This window comes from Salvia hispanica, chromosome 1, assembly GCF_023119035.1.
Source record: "Salvia hispanica cultivar TCC Black 2014 chromosome 1, UniMelb_Shisp_WGS_1.0, whole genome shotgun sequence".
NCBI classification, from domain to species: domain Eukaryota; kingdom Viridiplantae; phylum Streptophyta; class Magnoliopsida; order Lamiales; family Lamiaceae; genus Salvia; species Salvia hispanica.
Genome location: NC_062965.1, coordinates 50,415,130 through 50,437,133, shown reverse-complemented (window position 1 = coordinate 50,437,133; position 22,004 = coordinate 50,415,130). Strand labels below are relative to the sequence as shown.

The 22,004-nt window shown below is 33.7% G+C and overlaps 1 protein-coding gene and 1 long non-coding RNA gene across 2 annotated transcripts; both read right to left on the bottom strand.

The window, feature by feature from the left end:
- Positions 1–1,461: 1,461 nt before the first annotated feature.
- LOC125211290 (ethylene-responsive transcription factor RAP2-1-like) lies at positions 1,462–2,224 on the bottom strand. Its single transcript, XM_048111024.1, has one exon. It carries the CDS (start codon positions 2,118–2,120, stop codon positions 1,656–1,658), a length of 465 nt encoding a protein of 154 aa, XP_047966981.1. The 5' UTR covers positions 2,121–2,224; the 3' UTR covers positions 1,462–1,655.
- A 13,044-nt stretch (positions 2,225–15,268) lies between these two features.
- On the bottom strand, positions 15,269–16,512 carry LOC125218696. The gene is made up of 2 exons (XR_007176005.1): positions 16,277–16,512; positions 15,269–15,617 (listed from the first exon to the last, which is right to left on the bottom strand). It is a non-coding gene; the product is annotated as an uncharacterized LOC125218696 (long non-coding RNA).
- Positions 16,513–22,004: the final 5,492 nt, after the last annotated feature.

Genomic DNA, 22,004 nt, shown 5'->3' with positions numbered 1-22,004 from the left:
TGTTACTACAAATCTGAAACGGGGGGAGTAATATTCTTATGGCATGTTTGGGACTTAAACCTCTTTGCACTTGAGTTTGCTCTTGCCACTGGCCCTAGCACCATCACACTGATCAGCAAACGAAATGCACAAACTCCCTTAACCAAAGCATATAAAACACTCAATAAATTTTTAGACTAGCAAGATAGGGAGGCAAAAGCACAAATCAGTCAACCGGAGACGAGAGAAATATATTACCACTTCAGTCAACCGGTAAAAAGGAAATTTATGAGCATCAGCTACTGATCCACGAATCTAGCCTCCAAAGTAGTATTACCTTCGTCCTCCAAATATTGCCACACTTTGACCTAATACAAATTTTAAGAAATGTAATAGAAAGTGAGTTGAAAAAATTGGTGGGATGTGAGTCCTATTCTAAACTATTAGTTTTATAATAAAATATGAGTAGAAATGAGTTAGTGGAATATGGGTCCACTACCAAAAATGGTAAAAAGTGAAGTATGTCAAATTTTTAGGGACGAACTGAAATGGTAAACTGTGTCAAACTTTCAGGGACGGAGGTAGTATATCATTATCTCAAAATCCAGATCAAACTTTTTTTATAAGATAATTTTATTTCCGAGCCACCCAATCACATAGAAGGATATTATCTTTCTACTAGTATTTTGTTATCTTAAATAGTGAAGTATAGTTAGTATTTTACTAGAAATTTATAATTTCCATCAATTAACAATAATAAAATAGATTCTCACGTGGAAAGAATGTGAGATTAGATTGTTCTGATAAGAATTAGAAGAAGACTAGATTAGCAAATATAATGAGCATGAAGTACATTGCATGAGGTGTGTAATTATTTAAAATAATGAAAATAAAATCATAAAAAAAGATTAAAAAAATGAATCACCGCCCACCTGCCCATTATACACCACTCACCGCCCACTAGAGCAGTCCTCACAAACCTTCCAACTCAACCATAGGACCACTAATCTTTATTTATCATCTCTCATTAGTTTTCTAATTATTCGATTTATTAACAATTGACAATTTTTAAAATTTCAAGATTTATTATTTAGATTTTTTAAATTGTGGAATATACACCTGAATCTGACCAAATTCATAATTTTATAGATAATTAACCTTTGCTACTTAGATTTATCCCCTACATCCCAAATTAATCAAATCAATTCTTTTTGACACGAAATTAATTAAATCATTTGTTCTTACACGAGATTTTCTAAAATAGAAAATGATTAATTTAATCTTAAAATTAAATAAATACTCATCAATTAACCTGACGGAGTAGAAGCTCTAAATGAATCAAAATTAGTAGTAGTAATATAAATTCAACAAATAACGATTCGACCAATTTCTCTACCTATCTCTCTCCATCACGATTCATCACAATCAATGAAACAGTTAAAATCGAATAGGCCAAAAAAAACTCCCATTTTTCCAAAGAGAGAAAACGACAAAATCAATTCCCATTGCTAATCCAACTAAGAATTATACAATTTAATCTCCAATAATCACCAAACTAAAATTTTAAACCAAAGCAAGATTTTTTCTCTATAATCCAATTTCCCCTTATAGATATACATCTCCTTTTCTTTTTCTTTTCTTTTTTAAAATAAAAAATCCCCCAAAAAAAAACAAACTCAATTCTCCTCCGAAGACTCGGGACTCGGATACTCATTCAAATCGGGCTTGTGGTCGGGCCGGGCCGATTTGATGGGGGCGGCGGGGGCGCGGCCGGCGGCGATCATGGCGTCGAATCTGGCGCCGACCTCGGTGGCTTTTTTGCGGATGGCGGCGGCGGAGAGGTCCTTCTGGAGGTCGGCGGCGTAGTCGGGGGCGGATTCGGGGAAATTGAGGCGGCCGGAGGGGCCGCGGAGGTGGAAGACGGCGGTGTCGTAGGCGCGGGCGGCGGCGATTGGGGTGGAGTAGGAGCCGAGCCAGATGCGGGAGCGCTTGTTGGGCTCTCGGATTTCGGCGACCCATTTGCCCCACTTGCGCATGCGGATGCCGCGGTAGGGCTTCTCGGCGGGGAGCTTGCGCTTGATTGGGGGCTCGGAGGAGGAGGAGGAGGTGGAGGAAGGGGAGAAGCAGACGGCGGTGTCCATGGATTGGGGGAATTTTGGGGGGAAAATTGAATTAGGTTAGGGTTAGATTGGGAGTGAGAGAGAACATGAGAGAGAGAGGGGGAGGAGAAGAAGAATGAAATGATGGAGTGAGGTGATGGTGTGGTATTTATATGGAGGTGGAGAAGGAGAGGCTTCGTGGATTACTATGTTTTTATTATTTTTATATTATTTAATATTAGTTTTTATTTTATATATTTATTTATTTATTGTTTTTTTAAACTATTTGTTTGTGATTTTTTAAATTTATTTATTTGTGATTTGTTATGTGTATTGTGGTGTTGTTGCTGCACGGGGTATGAGTAACGCAACGAGGGTGGTGCGTAACGAGACACGAGCGTGAAGTATTGGAGGGTTCGGTTGGGCTTGATGGCGTGTAGTTTCGTAGTCGTATGGGTATTAGCAGCCAGTGTCTGAGAAAAGTGCTTAAAAGTAAAGTTGAAGGACTTAAAGGTCGTAATTTGGAATGAGAATTTTTGAAGTGAGCAATGAGAAAGTATAGAGTATATGTATATAGATGAAAATCGAAAATGAAAATGGGTGGCCAGGCTGGTGCTCAAGCACGAACTTGCGTGCGGGTGGGGCGTACGCAGTGTGTTACAGAAATATGCTCAGTGGCTCGCAGTTACATACGTTAATTATCCTTATTTTTTTAATCTTATGAAAATTATAAAAAAAAACGAGTCATTTTTATTCAACATACTCCCTCCGTCCCAAAGAAGATGTCACACTTGGAAAATGGCACGGGATTTTAGGAGATGTTATTTTGTGTGTTAAGTGAGAAAGTGAGGTCATGCGATAATATTGGCTATGGATGCCTTGTAACAAATTATTATAGATAGGATTCGTTAAAAGTAAGTCACTTATTTGTATTCCTCTTTTTTTTCTATCTATTTAATATACATTTTCACTTAATATATTACTCCCTCTGTCCCCATTAGAAGTCACACTTCCATTTTCGCACTTGTTTTATGAAAATGATAATAAATAGTTAAAATGGAGAAATGGTAAAGTAAGAGAGATAATAACGTTGAAAAAAGTTTTATCTACATTATTCTCTCTCTTACTTTACCATTTCCCCACTTTAACTATTTATTATCATTTTTATAAAACGAATACAAAAACGGAAATGTGACTTCTAATGGGCGATGAATGGAGTGTGTTTATTTTTTGGAATTTGAATAGTGTTTCTCCTAAAATAAATAAATTAAACATTAGTCATCACTTACTAAGCACATTGTGCATTCAGATGAATGGAGAAAAAGAAAGAAACAAGAAAGGCTTATCTAAAATGGAAAATCGCACTTATTTTCAATTGACTTCGGTATTTACCCTCCTTCATTATTATAACTACGATTTTGCAAATCACAGTTTACACAGAATTCCAACGAGTTTATGTCTAACTAATAATAATAGTACTACTATTTATTCTAGAATAAGATTCAGAATCACATATTTATATATTCTTGATTATTTAAGATAAATGAAATTAAAAATACAAAATTGATTAAATTGATTTATATTTGATGTTTGACCAGAAGAATTATAGAAATTGTGAGTTAATTATATTCACAATTTTATGTTAATTAAGGAGTAATTATGGTGAATAAAATGTGTCCATGTGTGAAGTTATAATCCAATTGAATGAAGGTAGGCGGCGCCGCCATACCATTTATTTCATTATGAGTAGTAGTATAATTTTTACGCCGACATCTAACCACGAAATTTTAGTAGTACTATTTATATTTCTAATTTTTTAAAATTCGATTACATAAATTTAATGATTTTTGGGTTTTCTTCAAATGCAATTCAGTGGTTTGATCCAAATATATGAATTTAGTGTGCTAAAAAAAAAAAATTCAAAAACGCGTTATATACTAGTAATATATGCAGTTGAGCATACATATATTAGTAATTAAATACCAAAAAAAATATTAGTGAATGCTTATTTTCTTGTGGTTCATATTTTTAGATTATTCCATTTGATTTAATATTGAACTCATTAATTTTGCAAATAACATAACAATTTAAGTCTGATTTGTTCTTTTAATTTTTTTTGTTAAAAAGAAAGTAGATAAATCAAGCTATAATATTATGTAACTTAATATGAACATCAATAACAAATTTAAAAGTTTTAAAATCAAGTTCCTCACAAATAATACTAACATAATGTTTTCTTATTAAATATGTGTGCCACATATTTCATACTATAATCAGTCATTTAAATAAATATGGAGAAAGAAATTAGTCCAATGAAATTATTGAAAAAAAAAACTACTTGATTTTAATAACGTGTTACATCAGCATTCGCCGCAGTCTCTCTCACACACAACACATACAAACAGCCAACAATATGAATGAATTATTTCAATTCCATGAAGAAATATAAGAAACTACCAACAAATATTTGTTAGCATTTGTTTTTAAAGAACGTAGGTTCCATGATGTCTTTTCACAATTTTTCTTTTTTCGTTTTTAGAATATGCAATTCCACAATTATTTAAATAATTCGAGAAGGCAATAAACGATAGAGAGAATGCATCATATTATTAGTTGAGAAATCAATGACTAATTTTGTACCAAGATTAAATGTTTAAAAGAGCATCAATAAAAGTTGTAGCAATTATTAGTACGAATCACGATCAATAAAGGATGAGATACTAAAAATAAATCACATACATATATAATTTATTCAGCATTGAGAATTAATTAACATTGATTACATGATTTAGGATACAACCTGGCATACATGGTTTATTTTCCGAAATAAAATTTGAATGCATGTAATATATAATTGTGCAAAATTTCCCACTTTTTATATAGAGCAATTTTCTATTTTCCAAAGATTCGCGTTAATTGTTATCTGAACGAGTAAACATTATGTCGTTATTCGAGTAGGGATAGGTCGGGATAGCATTTCGCTTCTACAAGTCCATTGATTCTCGTAAAATTCAAGCGTCTCAGATATAGAGATAGAGAGATAAGAATATACAAAAAGAAACCTCATCGCCTTAGCTATTCACGATTATTTTCAACGCTCGCAAAACAGAATGGGATACGATGAGATAGAAACGAAGTTATTGCATGCATATCTATTGACTTAATTTAAACCCTCAAACAATATCACACCATTGACCCTAATAAAAAAAAGAGCGAAAAATTTTTCTGGTCCACGAACTTTGTCAAACTATCATTTTATGTGCGTGAATTTTGAAAATATCATTTAAGGTCTGAGAACTACGAGCTAATATCAATCGAAGCATTTTTTTTACTTTAAGGTTTTCCGGGCAAAAAATACCCTCAATGCCTTGAAGGGCAATTCCATCAATTTATTATTAGTATTTAGAAAATAAAATATTTTAATATATTTTTTTAATAATAAAATAATACTTCGTATATCAATAGTCAAGTATCACTAGTTTCTATTGACTGTGATATTAGTTTTTAGGGCCATCCATATCTCAAAATATTTTAAAATTCTTTAATTATAAAAGATTGAAGAAGGAACTTTTCTTGCATGTCACAAACTTAAATGATACTCCCTCCGTTCCACGTTACTTGAGTCACTTCTTTTTCGCACTCATTTTGAAAAAATAATACTAATAAATAGTTAAAGTGGAGATAAAATAAAGTAAGAAAGAGAATAATATAGTTAAGAGTCGTAAGAAAAAGAATAATATAGTTAAGGACTCTTAACTATATTATTCTCTTTCTTACTTTACTTTATCTCCTCTTTAACTATTTATTATTATTTTTTTCAAAACGAGTTCGAAAAAGAAGTGATTCAAGTAACGTGGGACAGGGGGAGTAATATTGAAGGTTAAATTATAGTATTATATTTATAAAAAAAATTATCAAAAGTACATACTTAAAGATATTTATAAAAATTATCAGTATATAAAAGTTTAGTACAAAAATGTTTACCCATCACGGTATTGAGGGTATTTTTATCTGAAAATTTTTAAAAATAGTACTTAAAAGAGTATTTTGATTGATATTTACTTATAATTTACGAATCTTAATGATATTTTCAAAATTCACGTACCTAAAATAATAGTTTAACAAAATTTACCGATAATAAAAAATATTCCTTAGAAAAAAAAATACAATTTCTTATCTCATTGAGGAAATCGATTTTGATTTGATCTTATGTTATTTTATGTTTTTTTAGTATTTGTTTTTAACCAATCTCTACCGGCTTTCAGATTCTGCTATATTATTGTTTTTTAAATTATCTACCCTTGTCTTGTCTAAAACATTTTTTGTGGAGTAGCTAGATTCTCTCTTTCAATAATAGTTAATCTTTGATTGAAATAAAAAAACTAATAAAAAGAATTATTTAAAATCGAAATAAAGTATGCACCACACTTTTCTAAATGGAATAGGATCATTTTGTATTTTTTACTCATAATTTTATGGGTCATTAATTCGACCAAATGGGCAGTGATCAATTGTTAACTCATCATTTAATTGCTAACTACAACTAATTTAAGGTAATAGGATTTTAGAAAACGTATGGTCTACAATTTGCTACATGTAATTTTCGTTTTATTAATTAAATCGAAAAAGATAAAAAAAAAACTCCAAATTAGGATTTTGATGAAAATGTCAATATAGTGTTTCGAAAATATCAACACAATGTTTTGAGAATGTCAACACAATGCTTTAAGAATGCTAACCCATTGTTTATATTGACATTCTACATGTATTATATTGACATATTTTATATAGTATGTTGACATTTCTGCTGTATGAAAAAATTTAAAATTTTTGAATTTTTTTTCAAATTTTGACATCGGAACATATGCATGTAGTATATCGTTGGAATCCTTATAAAATTATCTTTAATTTGATATATGTCATATGAATTTAAAGTTTTGGGATTTCTTTTAAAAGTTAGTTATAACTAATGTTGTAGTTAATTGACATTACTACTCCTATTGATATTTTTTGGAATTAATCATATGGCCTTATTGACGTTTTTTCTTGATCGTACTAACATTTCGGGGTTGATGATCTAGACCTTTAATTTGAATATCTAATAGCTATTATTTAATTGTAGTTAGTAATTAAGTATTAAGTTAGCAATATAACATTTGGCTTGAATATCCATATCGAAATTGTATAATAAGTGAAGAGACTCACACCATTCAGCCAATCGATAGCATCCATTGTCGGTTGTAAATATCTGGAAAATTTGGAAAATATAATACTCGTATATTCATGAATAAATATCTCACTTAAGTCTAACTTATTTTTTAAAAAGTGGATTGAAATTTTTCGTAAAATACGTATAAGAGGAATGTGATATATAAGGATACAATTCAATTCGAAACTCACACATTGATATGAATAACCTGACAAATTTATTATATTAAAATTTAGAGTAATAGTAAATAATTACAACTCAAATTACCCAAAATCGAATAGCCCCGGAACTTAATATATAACCCAAAATAATTTGAGCCCCTAAAATTGCCTTGTACTGAGTTAATTCTGGTTATTTAGTTTTCAATTTTCATTACTATTAGTCAAATCTTTAAAGGTAAGAAAAATATATTTTTTTAAAAGGTACTTGAAAATATATTTTGATTCATTACTTTGAAGTGGTAGTAGTTGTTGTTATTATAATAATAATAATTATTATTATTTATCATTTAGTTTTTACAATTATCATTTAAAAATTTTAAAATAATTATACTTTTTAGAAAAAATGTATTTCATCATTCCATGAGATATATGTTAGTTTCGAGTTGAAATAAAACTCAATCATTATTAACTTACTATAGATATAAAATTATCAATAGAAATATAGTATAGTAGTATTGTTACAAAATCATTAAAGTTTCCTAGTCCGATTAGCCTGAACCCCAATGATTTAGGGTAAGGATTGACACTTTAAAAATGAATTTTTTTTTATTAAATCCATAATCGAGTAACCCAAACACTCGAGCGTGTTGATCCAAATCTGAGCAAGTTCCCATTAACATCCCTATCGAAAAATAATAATAGTAAAATAAAATGAGACATTCAATGATTGACGTCTCAAATGGCATTATAGGATATTTAATAACGGACGGAAGAAGAATAAAATATCGACTTAGTCTTATGTATATGAGTTGGTCAAATGATAGAGAGATTATTACTATATAAGACCAAAAATCTCGAATTCGAGTCCACCATAGCGGGTCCTTGAAGTTTATGTCCATTTACTCGTAAAAGAAAATATGGACTTAATCTTCTAGATAGTGTCTTTGTGACATGTGGGAGATTTAGGGATTACAATAAGGAATACAAGAGCTAAGTAACTGAAACGAAATTACAAAGAAGATTCGAAACAAATAAACTGGAAAAGCCGAGTCGAGGAGTCCTCTTTCCGCAAGACGAGATACGCCCCGGTAGTGCTCTTCGGATTGGCGTTTCGTCCCCAAAGATAAAACGGCTACGTCTCTCATGAAGCAAAGCACCGCTATCGAGCAGGCGAACTGGATGGAGGAGAGGGCAGAGCTTCGACAGAAGAACAATGCAGAGGAGGAGAGAGTGTATGATGCAGAGTGTGGATTCTAGTTTCTGATGTAGAGAATGCTAGAATGGCTAGCCTATTTATAGGCTCAGTCCACTGCAGGGGGTCAACGGCCATAATGGCCGTCATTAATGGTAGACCGTAACGGTCGTCGGTTACGAGCTGTAACGTTCGTGCGTTACGCGCTCAGAGCTAGAGAGGCTGAGTCTAGAAGCTTCTAGATTCATTCACGACGTGGACTATCACGTGTCAGCCACGTTGGCTTACCGCGTCATACTGACGAGGTGGCATCCCGCTTGGCTCGCTGACGTGGAAACGGTGATGGTCTAAAAAGAACTAGACCCACTAGACTTGGGCCAAGCCCGCAACTAGGCCCACGACCAGGCCCAAAGACCAATTGCCAAGATCCAAGGACAAGGGCACGGGCGCGGGCTTGGGCTCGAGGCACGCGGCGGGGCGGGCGACGTGCGCGTGTGGGCTCTTACAGCCCATCTTAGTCCACTATAATTATTCCATGTAATAATCCTTCTTATTAAATACTAGTTTAATAAGGTTGTAACTTCCAATGTGGGATAATTAACTCTCTTAATTATTCCCTAAGCTTATCCCATAGCTCATTAAGTTTGCAATTTTGCACAACTTTAATCCATTATTTCTCACTCACCGGGAATCGGATTTGAGAAAATAAATATACCACGGTCATCTACTCCGAACGTAGATCGACACTATATTATTTAGTTTAACAAAATTAAATATCTCGTTGAAATTATAATTGGTCAAAGTTCATTGACCGGGCATAGATTCCAACATGACAAACTATAGAAGTTTGAGCGTGAGTCTATGTGTCGGTGCGCACGAAGAGAATATTTGAATCAAACATATTTTGTACATATGCATTTTTTATTATGAAAACACGCTCTTATATCATACATATATATTGCCCAAACTAATGTAATTTTCACTAGAGAAGTAGAGAATACATCCAACATAGGTTGATTTAAATTGACTTTACGATCACATGAACTCGTACAAGTCATCTCTGGTAACATTTCAATATGATTTTTTATTGTCATAATAGTGGAGTAGTACTTACAATTTTAGCAAAAACTCCATTATGAAATAATTGTAAATAAATCCAACTTTCTTAATTTTATAACTGATTTTTAAATTATTAAACTAATCAATATGTAATGAAATTTCATAATTTTTCTGCTAATTTATCCTATTTAAGACTTTTAAGTAAGGTTGAGTTTTGGATAAGCACGTTGTTTTGTCGATTTAATGCGGTAATTAATATTTATTTCTAGATTGTTGACAAATGTGTGGAAAATCTTTTTTGAGTCTCGAGAGCAGATCTTACCCCACTCACATAGTAGTAAATTAATAATCATTTTTTGATCTTTATTTTTATTCTGTTTTTCTATACTAATATTCATATGCAGTTACAAGAACATAACACTCTTCAAGTAATTAAAACATAAAAATGTTACTATTTGAATAAATGATTTTATCCAAATGGCATCAAGAATTTGTAACACAAGTACTCATGTCGGCAAAATAAAAATAAAGGACTAATTATATATATATTTTTAATCACAAATTGATCCCATCCACAAATTTTAAAAGTATATGAAGCCTAATTCGGCAAATTAATATACAAAGCTATTGCTCAATTTGACAACAAATAGATATAGCCGCAAAAAAATGTTGAAATTGATGGCCTAATAATACACAAGAAGCTAAGTTGCAAATTTCACTGTCAATTTTGTGGACCATAGTCACAAATCTAGTTGTAAATTCAAGTTCATGAATGTGAATTCATTCTATGTATATTATGAGTGTGTATGTCGAATATTTTCTCACGATAAGATATAGTATTGAAGCGAATATCATATTTTAATTTGACTTTGAAGATTGTTTTAGTAAGGTTTAAGCTTTAGAAAATAGTAATACCTATTTGACTAATCCATTTTTTTACTAAGAGAAAAAAGCTCGAGCATGCAGACGTCAAGCAAATGTTCATGACAAGCGGTCAAGAGTCATACCACATAAATCCAAACAGAAAGAAACAGTAGCACATCACAGCCAAACAACGACAATGCCTAATATATCTAGCAACAACCAACAAAAAACACAACAAAAATGAACTTTGAGGCCCTCGCACATCATGAAAACAATAGCACTAGCTTGAAAAGCATGATTGCGGATCCGAGAACAACAAACCTAATATTTGATAATTACTCAAATTATCAATCGAAAATTTCATCGATCGGAGAAAATCGAACACTGGATTTTAATCCGCGGCCTAATATACAAAATAAGTCTCTTCTTTTTTGTCTCTCAATTTGACTCAAACTTTTGACTTAATACATAATAGTACTACACAACTTCTCACACATTCAATACATCAAACGACATCGTATTAGCAGAGAACCAAAGGGTTATATTATTTTTTCACATCTCCAACTTTCGTCCTTCTTCAAATTTAGTGACATTTTATCGAACACAATTAAAGTTGGGGACATTTTATGAAATATGCAGAAAATTAGAGGCACAATACTACTAATCTTTCTTTTTTCAAACAGCATCGGTTTATATGTATGAGGTGGGAAAAAAAATCCACCTAAGACTATAACGTAATAAATCAACTTTCCATCATCGGATTTTGTATTGCGGAAATTTTATAGAAAACGCTGAAAAATTGAAACATTTAATACACACAATGCAATTTTTTAATGAAAACATTTAAAACTGAAACATTTGATAAATACATAAATTGGATATTTTTTGAAATTTACGGAAATTTGAGACACATAACACTATAAAACCTTTTTTAATTTATTGTACTTTTATTTGCTCATCAAGAAAATGAAAGATGTTGGATTTTATTTTGATTACAATAAGACCATGAACTGAAAGAGTCAAGAAGGCCCATCCCAACCATAAATATTTGTTGGACTATTATCTTCACATCATGAGAAATATGTCTAATCGATCAAAATATAATTATTATTAAATAATATCACATGATTTGATATAATGGGACCAAGCGCAAATGAATCTAAAACATTTGAGGACATGTGTAAGAACCCAAATGCTTAATCCAACTGTATTATAAAATTGTTTTCCTTGAATACTGTTTACATTTACAAAAATAATAATGGATGGCGGAAAGGTGTGAATTGAGATGACCTAAAATTGAAATGTCATCAATTGAAGATGAAAATGTAAAAAATAAAAACTGAAAAAGAAAATGACTATTCCATCCGTTTCGCAGTAGTATAGTTATTTTTCTATTTGAACGTTACATAATATAGTCATTTCTTTTTTTAGTAAAAAGTAACATTAGACATTAGCTCTTACTTTCCATTCTCTTATTTTATTCTCTATTTTTTCTTCTCTCATATATTATTATCTTTTTATTTAATGTATTACACATTTTTCTTAATTTTGTGTCAGAAAGAAATTTCTCCACTATTATAGCACGAATGGATTACAAAAGAGGCAATGAGAGGGGAACTAGCTCATATCCGTATCCATGTCAGGGGAACTCTATAGCCTCATTCACCCATAAAATAAGTATTACTCTCATTTTGTCATTTTTAAAACTGCCATGACCGAAATCACATTTACTATCTCATTTTGTTTTTATTTTATATTTATTTTGTTTCTTATAAATCTTTTATTGATCAAATATAATGTTTTTTCTTTCGTACTATTATACTCCCTCCGTCTCCCATTAGGAGTCACCATGGGACCGGGCACGAGTTTTAAGAAATGTAAAGAAAAGTTGGTTGAAAAAGTTAGTGGAATGTGGGACCCACTTTTTTATATTGGTTTTATAATAAAATGTGAGTGAAGTGAGTTAGTGGAATGTGGGACCTACTACCATTTATGGTAAAAATGAAGTGTGACTCTTAATTGGAGACGGACCGAAATGGAAAAATGTGACTCTTAATGGGGGACGGAGGGAGTATGCAATTTCCAATAGTTGGAAAATTGGAGTAGTACAAATAATTTGTTTCCTTCAAATATCGAAACCATTTGTACAAAAAGAGTCAAGTCTGTATCACATAGTGGAATAAACCATTTGTAGTATGTGTTATTGTCATCATTTGATATATATAAATATTGCTGAAGATTGAATTAGCCCAAGTGCATCTTAGATTGTAAAAGGTAACAAGCGAGCACATGGGCCAAGATTAATCCTATGTAGCATTGTCCCGAGATTAAGTACTCCATCATATCTACCCAGCCGAAGAACATTCATAAGACTTAATCTTATTTAATCCATCATACCGAACACCCTTATTAACCGTAGGTGTAATAAATCTTGTAAAAAAAAATCATATTCAACCTTAGCCATATGTTCCTGAAACTAAAAACAGAGGTGCCACAACTTGTACAATTGAACTCCGAAAACAGAAAGGGCGCATATGTTCTTGCAGCTATCAAAACAAACAGCAGTCGAAGCACGAAACTACTAGAGTAAGATAAATAGTACTCCCTCCGTTTCGCTATAGTTGAGGCGGAACTTTTGGGCACGGAGTTTTAGAAATGAATGTCGGGTGTGTTAAATAAATAGATAAAAAATAAGAGAGAGGAAAATGTAGAGAAAATAAAGTATAAAGTGAATAAAGTAGAGAGAATAAAGTAAGAGAGAGTAAAGTAAGAAAGAGAAAAAAGTTACCATATATAGAAATGACTCAACTATGAAGAAACTTCCCGAAATGGTAAAATGACTCAACTATGGCGAAACGGAGGGGGTAGCAATTAGCAAGTATTACACGAGCCTCAAAGACAGTAACTTAGCATACGACGAAGAATAAAGCTTTGTTATACTGCATCCAATTGATGAAAATCAGTGAAGTTCTTTCTAAATGAGACATCAAATATAAGAAAATCAGAAGTTCTTAGTAAAGCAGAAATCTATGAAGTGATTAAGATAATTTAACAGTAGAGGAAACTCGAAAAGAAATTGAACTGGATCAATAAACCAAAGTCACTGAATATTTCAACGTAAATAACAGGTACCTCCGAGATTCCATTGCTATTGCTTGTATATCTCCACAAAAGCATAACATGAGATAGAGTCCATCCAATAATTCATACTAATACTAACGAATGGGAAAATGCCGACACTCATAGACAAATGAGAAGATTTAGTCAATAATTTCATGTCCAATATGATACAATCTCATGTCATATCTTTAGAAATCATAGATTTACCGTATCTTTTCTATATTTGTTTAGATATTTGTTTCTAGTATTCTAGTCTTAGGACATATTGTATTCATTCATTCAACCAATTAATGAATTATTATTTCTCCCAAACATAATGTGTGTTTTCCAATCTTAATTTGGATTCCCTCCGCCAATCCTGATTGGACGCCGGAGTATTCTATCAGCCGCCTAGTTATCGCGTTGCCCGACGGGAGGAACCCGCGCACAACTCGAAACTATTATTTCCGCCGACCCGACGAAGGACGCCGGAACACTTTACGATCGCCGCAAACACGCTGGAACACTTTTCGATCGCCGCAAACGCGCGGCAGATCGCAGTTAAGGAGAAGGTCCTTAACACAATATCGGTTGATTTTACCTTTTTCTTTCGTCCCCCTGATTCGCCCTGCCTTTTCTTCAAGTTGCATTGATTCTTCCACCACTAAACTCTCTAAACAAAATTCATCTCAAGTAAAGATGCAAGTAAGTGCTTGAAGAAGAAGGGTTAAGTCTCTACACACTACCTTCCTTTCCCCTTTTCCTCAAGATATTTATCCTTAACCATTTTGATTTCCTAAGCTTTACATCACATTTACTATTTTTCCCTCGGCAGCCACGCACACCCACCTCCCTACCCTCGCAGCTGCTGCCCAGCAACGCCACCGTGGCCCAGAGCTCGCTGATAAAAAAAAAAACATTGTTGCATTCTCTCTACCTCCAGATACAAGTCCTTAAGCAACACATACTTTGATATATTCACTACCATTTGAATAACTCTGATGTAAATTAAGTTTTAAATCTTTTGATTCCAAGTTTTTTGCCTTGAAATTTCTGAAACTAGTAGACTGTTGTGAAATCCACACACGTGATAGCAACTCATCAATTGCTGCATTTGAGGGAGCACATACGAGCATTCTTGGCTTTGGGCAAAGTTTTGGAAGAGTCAGAAATGGATTCTGATCCATGCTCTGCAGAACTTCATCAATTGAACCAGAGGACACAATGTCTGAGTTGCTGCCATTAACTTAACTGGCTGATGTTTCTGCGTTTTTAGCAGCCCAAAGTATGAGAGCAGTGCTGGTGCTGCTGATAAAACTCAGGGTATATTTGTTGCATTTTGGTGTGATTGGTGAACCTAAGTAGATTTTATTAAGGTGATTGAACATAACTATTATTAAGCTTGCTATCCATGAAACATGAAGAATGAACGAATATGCTGCTAATTGACATTTTCATTTGATTGAGCAAGATGGGAGGACGAGCACCACCATGATATCTGTTGGGGATTTCTCTGCAAAATATTGGAGAAAAAAAATGGAGCATTTGGTGAAGCAGATGAGAGTGATTCTTTCAAAGCAAATGCCTCCATAAAGAGTTATAAATGTAGACTCCAAAAAATCTTTGATTCAGTCAGCAAATGTGTAGCAGTTTAGCAGATAACTAACAAAACATACACAACATGTTCAGCATGTTCACCATCATAAACCAAAACTTGAGAAATAATAACACTGATATCTCACTCTAGAAAGTGAAATATCCACACAAACTACTACTCCACATATTAGTTCCATTTTGTTTTTACACAAGTCTATCAATTACAAATCTAAATAAAATAAACATACTAGCCATTGCACCATGGTTGCGCATCCTTGCCCACACACTAAACTGACATTTCCTTTCCACATCTGCAATCCGGCATCAACATCGTGTCATCACGCCCTAGCACTATGTCTCTAAAAATGAAATGCAAAATATTTTAAAAGAAAAACCCATCAAAGAATAAAACAGAAGCATAATTTTCAAAAACTCATGTTCTATTCACCCAAAAACATTTTCAAAATGGTTTGAAGTTGTCAACATATTCATGAGCTACATAGTAAAATTTTGAAAAGTTTTTTACTCCGAAAAATGTCAGCATATCCATGAGTTACACACAATAAAATTACCATGATAAACAAAATAAATACTACTCCATAATGAATAGATAAAGCACCATGTTGGCACAAAGAAATAGAACAATGAACAATTATGCTACACAAGGAATTAATGACACCAAAATATAGAGATTTGCTTAATGAATTCTGAATCTCTGATTTGTGAAATACCTGCCCAAAATGTGTTAATCCTCATCAAAATAAAGAAATTCTTAAGCTGAAAATTCATGAAACTATGATTCGTGATGTAGAAAGCAAGTTTGAAAAACATATGAACAAGTTTTTGTTTCCAATCAACTTTATTCAACAAAATCCATCGGCAATATTGAATTGGGGGTTTTAAATAACAATAATTCAACAATAGAGCAGCAACTAGGCGATAACTCAGAAATAATTTCATCATGAAAAAGAAGATAAATAATAAATAGAGAAAGATCGGACAATTGATACACACTCACCGGATGATTATTTTGCAGATGTCAGCCATTTGCTTGAAGAGTGTTGGAAGAAGTATATTCTGAGATTGAAAGAGATGAAGGATTGAAAGAGCGTTGGGAGAAAAGGGTAGGAAGGAAATAAAATTTTTATTTTGGATATATCAATAGAGGCAGATTGGTATCCGACGAATTTGGTGAGATACGTATCGGCTCATTTTGACGCTGAATCTGCCGGGCCGAGATGGGCTATAGAGAAAAACAAGGGCTTGTAAGTTAGTGTAATTATGATAGCAAACACAGAGAAATGTATAGATATATATCTATATCTAGGTATTACTAGCTTATCAAACGGGGCCTAAGTGTGGATAAAATTATCAACTATGTATGAAATAATTTTTGTTTGGTAAAATCGCACTTACTTTCTTTTCAAATGTTATCGTACCATAGATTATTTGTTTTATGATGCTTATCTGTTTGGCGATGCCAAATGAATGAATAAATCGAATTCGGAGTCCAATAGGAACAATATCCAATTCGAATTAGTGTACAAAAAGGAATGAGCCGTGAATCATCGTAAGAGTTGGCCGGTCAATATCCAAATATTGAGATTTAAATATAATAATTATGTGAAAAATAATACTACAAACTTTGAACTACGCTCCTGTAACATTCAATATCGAGGGAAAACAAAATTTATAAACGTGTACTACTAGTTAAACTATCTTCTATCATTTCCCTTGGATTTATGCTCTTTTTCCATTTCTTCCCCTTTTCCGTTGCAGTTTCTGTATACTTTCATAGGATCTAGGCTTATCTAGCTGTTCTGACCAGATACTTTGACATGGACTGATTTCAACAAGATTGAAATTTAGTTAATTATTAATATGAGATGGTCAGCGATATGCCGATAGGGATGGCCTACCATGAGTATAGCTTGAGTGTAACGCTACTTTATAGAGAGTAATTCTTATCACATTAAATACTTTCTTTGCTTCCTGTTTCCCATAGGAAACGGCATATATATTAGTAATAAATTAATTACTTTGTTAGGTTGTATTGGACTTGGCTGGATGAATCAATATCTAATCCACAAAAATAAATATAAAAAACTAGACTAAACAGAGTTATCCTGCTATCATCCGCCAAAGTGTAGATGTACATATTTTGGAATTCACGCAGTAGGTTTGAGTTAAAATGACAACACCTCTTAAATTGATATCGTGACATCATATGTCCAGTAGTATTATAAACACTACACAACAATATTATAAACGCTACACAGCAATCTATAGATTGTTGTATAGCGTGTTGGATATTGCTGGCCGAGAAAAAATTATTGTATAAAGTATTGTACATTGTTGGCTGAGATTTTTACACTTCAACATTTTTTTTATTGCCACATGGCAGCTTATTATTCATCCACGTGTACAAATGATTGGCTAGGAATGGTGGTATGATATTATTTTAAGAGGTATTGTCATTTTAACGCACCCCTCACAAAATATATTCAATTCTCACTGTGTCACACCCCGACGCATATGACGTATATATTTAGACTAAAGGTCCTTTTTGGTCCTTAACATATGACGATTTTTTGATTTTGGTCCATAACATTATCTTTTGAAATATTTGGTCCTTAACAAATAAAAATTGGTCACATTTGTTCCGAATTGGACGGAAAGAGTTAAATTTAACGGTCAAGAACACAGCCAAGAACACAAGATCCTTCACCACACACTCCAAGCACTTCAGGATTGGTCACCAACAAAAGACCAAACCCTAGAAAGAGAAGGAAACCGAAGAAGTTTCCTAACACTCAATCTACACCGATAGAACCCTTAGGAACTGAGAATCATTGGTGGAACAGAAAGCTCGAAGAAGAACTCCGACTAGACTCGCCGGAATCTTAGAGAGAAGGAAGAGAGAGTCGACGGTTTTCTGAGAGCAAGAGAGAGAAAGAGATTGTATCGAATGAGAGAAGTCTAACAGTCTTCTCTCACTTAACAAACACAACACACATCCAACGGTTGTGAGCCTTGATCCGCATGGAGTTGCCAGGTGTCGCACATCCAGCCACTCTAGATAAGTAAACGGGCCAGACTTAATTTGGGCCAACAATTAATCATATGGGCTCAGCAAAGAATAGCCCAACAAATTAATAATGGAAGCCCAAAGCAAGGAGTCCAATATTCAACATTCTCCACCTTTGGACTACTTCTGGAGAAATAGGAGAGAGCCTTGGCCTACTGCTGCTTCATCATTGCCTACAAGGCATTCCTATCACCAAAGAACACAAAGTTCATTAGATAGAAGATGCCAGGTTGCCTAACAAAACACCAAATGGTAAACCAATTAGTTTTGCAGGACTTAGATTCCTTGTGACTTCAAAGAGTCAGCAAGGTCTTTCCCCGGGACATGCAATGCACATGCTCAACGAAAATCAGAGTGCAACTTTTTTATGCATGACAACAACTTATCCACAGAAAGACATTTAGTACCCATATCAGCAAGGTTATGATCAGTATGCACTTTTTGCAAAAGAACTTCACCTTTTTCCACAACATCTCTAATAAAGTGGAACCTAACATCTATATGCTTAGTTCTATCATGGAAAACAGGGTTTTTACAAAGTTGAATGGCAGACTGACTATCAGAATATAACACAGGAGGAGATTTAATAAAATTGACTTCAGAGAGAACTCCCTTTAACCAGATTGCCTCCTTCATAGCCTATGTTATGGCTATGTACTCTGATTCTGTTGTAGACAGAGCTACAATGTGTTGAAGTTGTGATTTCCAACTAACACAAGACCTGCAAACCTGAAACACATAGGAAGTTGTGGACTTCCTCTTATCCTTATCATTTGCATAGTTAGAATCAACAAAACCACACAACTCAACACCTTGATCATGCTTAGAAAAACATAAGCCACACTTAGAAGTATTTTTCAGATATCTAAGCAACCATTTAAGAGCCTCCCAATGCACTGGCCCAAGGTTAGACATGTATCTACTCAAGCAAGAAACAACATAGGCAATATCAGGCCTGGTACTAACCATAAGATACATCACAGAGCTAATAGCATTAGAATAAGGGACCTTTTGCATAGTTTTAACCTCAGACTCAGTTGTAGGAAAAAGATCCTTACTCAGCAGAAAATGAGCAGCTAAAGGAACAGAAGCAATTTTAGCACCAAGCATATTAAACTTTTCAAGAATTTTTTGCACATAAGGTTCCTGATGAAGAACCAAAGAAGAGGACTTTCTATCCCTAAGGATATTGATCCCCAAAATCTTTTTAGCATCACCAAGATCTTTCATGTAAAAATTTTCACACAAAGCACTTTGCACATGTTTAATAGACTTAATGCAAGGACCCATAATAAGCATATCATCCACATACAGCAGCAAGAACACATGCACTTTATCATGATTTTTCACATACAAGCAGGCATCAAAGGTACTCCTAATAAAGCCTAACTTCTGCATGCATGTATTAAACTTAATATTCCACTGCCTAGGAGATTGTTTAAGACCATACAGAGCCTTTTTAAACAAACACACATGATTGGGAAAGTTAGGATCCACAAAACCCTCTGGTTGTTTCATGTATATGGGTTTATCCAAGTCACCATGAAGAAAGGCAGTTTTGACATCCATTTGCTTTAATTCCCAATTAAAATGAGCATATAAGGCAAGCATCATTCTTATAGTAGTAAACTTAACCACGTGAGCAAAAAATTATGTATAATCTATCCCCTCTTGCTGAGTAAAACCTTTGGCAACCAACCTAGCCTTGTACCTCAACCCCTCAATCTCATCTTTCAACTTAAACAGCCACCTGCAATCAACTACAGAGGCACCAGGGGGTAAAGGCACAAGGATCCAAGTATTATTGACAAATAAAGAGTGGATTTCTTCTTGCATACCTTTAAACCACATATCCCAAAACTTGGACTTTTGAGTCTGCTTAAAAGATTGAGGCTCATTTCCATCAGATTCAAACACATTAAAAGCTAGGGCAATCAAGTTCACAAAAGAACCAAATCTATCAGGGGGTTTACCAACCCTTTTAGCTCTATCCCTAGTTAACTGACAATTGTGTACATCTGGATTATTATTGGGTTGTGACTCACCATAAAAAACATTTTCAGGGTCAGGGTCTTGGTTTTCCAAAGGCTCAGGGGGTATAGGATCTGGGTTAATGGGGGAATAATTCCACACCTGCTCAGTGGAAGCATCACTGCTCTGGGACTCCACCTCACTTGAGGACCTCTCCTCAGATTGCTCCACCTCACTAAGAGGTTCACCATCTGAGGATGGAGAAGCAGGGGACCTGTGTACAACACAAGGGAAGTCTTCTTCATTGAAGATGACATCCTTACTAACCACAACCTTGAAACCAGGTTCATCCCTAACCCACACCCTATAACCCTTAACACCATCAGGATAGCCAACAAAAACACCCTTCCTTGACCTTGGGTCTAACTTATCAGTTTTTGAATGAATAAAAGCACTACACCCAAACACCCTTAGGTGTGACAGATTGAGTTTTCTACCAGTGAAAACATGCTCGCCCTTAAGAGGAACAGAGAGGGATCTATTTATCAAATAACAAGCAGTGTAAAGGGCTTCACCCCAAAACTTTTTTGACAAACCACTTTTGGACAGGAGACACCTGACCTTTTCAAGTAAAGTCCTATTCATCCTCTCAGCAACTCCATTTTGCTGAGGGGTGTAAGGAGTAGTTTTATGTCTCCTAATCCCAGATTTTTGACACAAAGAATTCATTTGAGCATTACAAAATTCAAGGCCATTATCTGTCCTAATGGTCTTGATACACTTTCCAGTTTGATTTTCAATTAAAACTCTCCAATTTGAAAAGGTTTGAAAAACATCAGACTTATGTTTTAAAAGAAAACACCAAACTTTCCTTGAAAATGTTAGAGTTTGTATACTAGAAATCACGTTTCGAGTGATTGAATACTGTAAAACTCTTATTTTATTTTCCAATGAATAAAACAGATTATTTTTGTCATAATGTTGTTATATTTTACATTTAATGGATGTTAATGCATGTTTAAATGTATAAGTTAACTTAACAAGGTCTAAGTCTTTGTTTTAGTAGACCGGTTGTGGGCGTCGTCCACTTTAAGGTAACACGGTCAGTTCTAAACAAAGAAAAAGATGAATTTCACAACCTAGATGGAATTTGACCATCCATCGAGAAAGGTTGCAATGTCAGTCCGCATATTTTTAAGCCTTACTGAAATAAGATGACATTGGTGTGGTATAGCACTGAACGGATCTAACAGCAAGACTTGTCCTTGAGCTATCTACTGAAAGGCGAGGTCTTGATAAATATTTGTTTCTTAATCAATGTAGGTTAGCATTGAGCATACGGTATTGATTATGCATTACTTTGCCTTATCAAATGGTGCGGGTTTTTCGTAACCCAATGATCCTGATATATTGGGTAGTGGTGATCAATACCTAGCGATGCTAGGATTGCTATTATATTGAATCATGCACGAGGTGAGTCTCGTTTGATAATGTCCTCAAGAGGAGCACAAAACAAGGTTTTATTATTCGGAACCTAGCTAGTTGGAGTTTGATTACTCTATGAATAATAAATAAGCGTTTCATGCTAAGTCCACTCTTGGAATTAATAAGAAGTTAATTAATTAAGTCAATAGTAGACATTAATTAATTAATGGACATTTTAATCTTAAGCACAGGAAATGAAAGT

What these genes read in the sequence shown, in the direction of transcription:
- LOC125211290 (XM_048111024.1), bottom strand. Translation starts at nt 2,120, where the DNA reads ATGGACACCGCCGTCTGCTTCTCCCCTTCCTCCACCTCCTCCTCCTCC.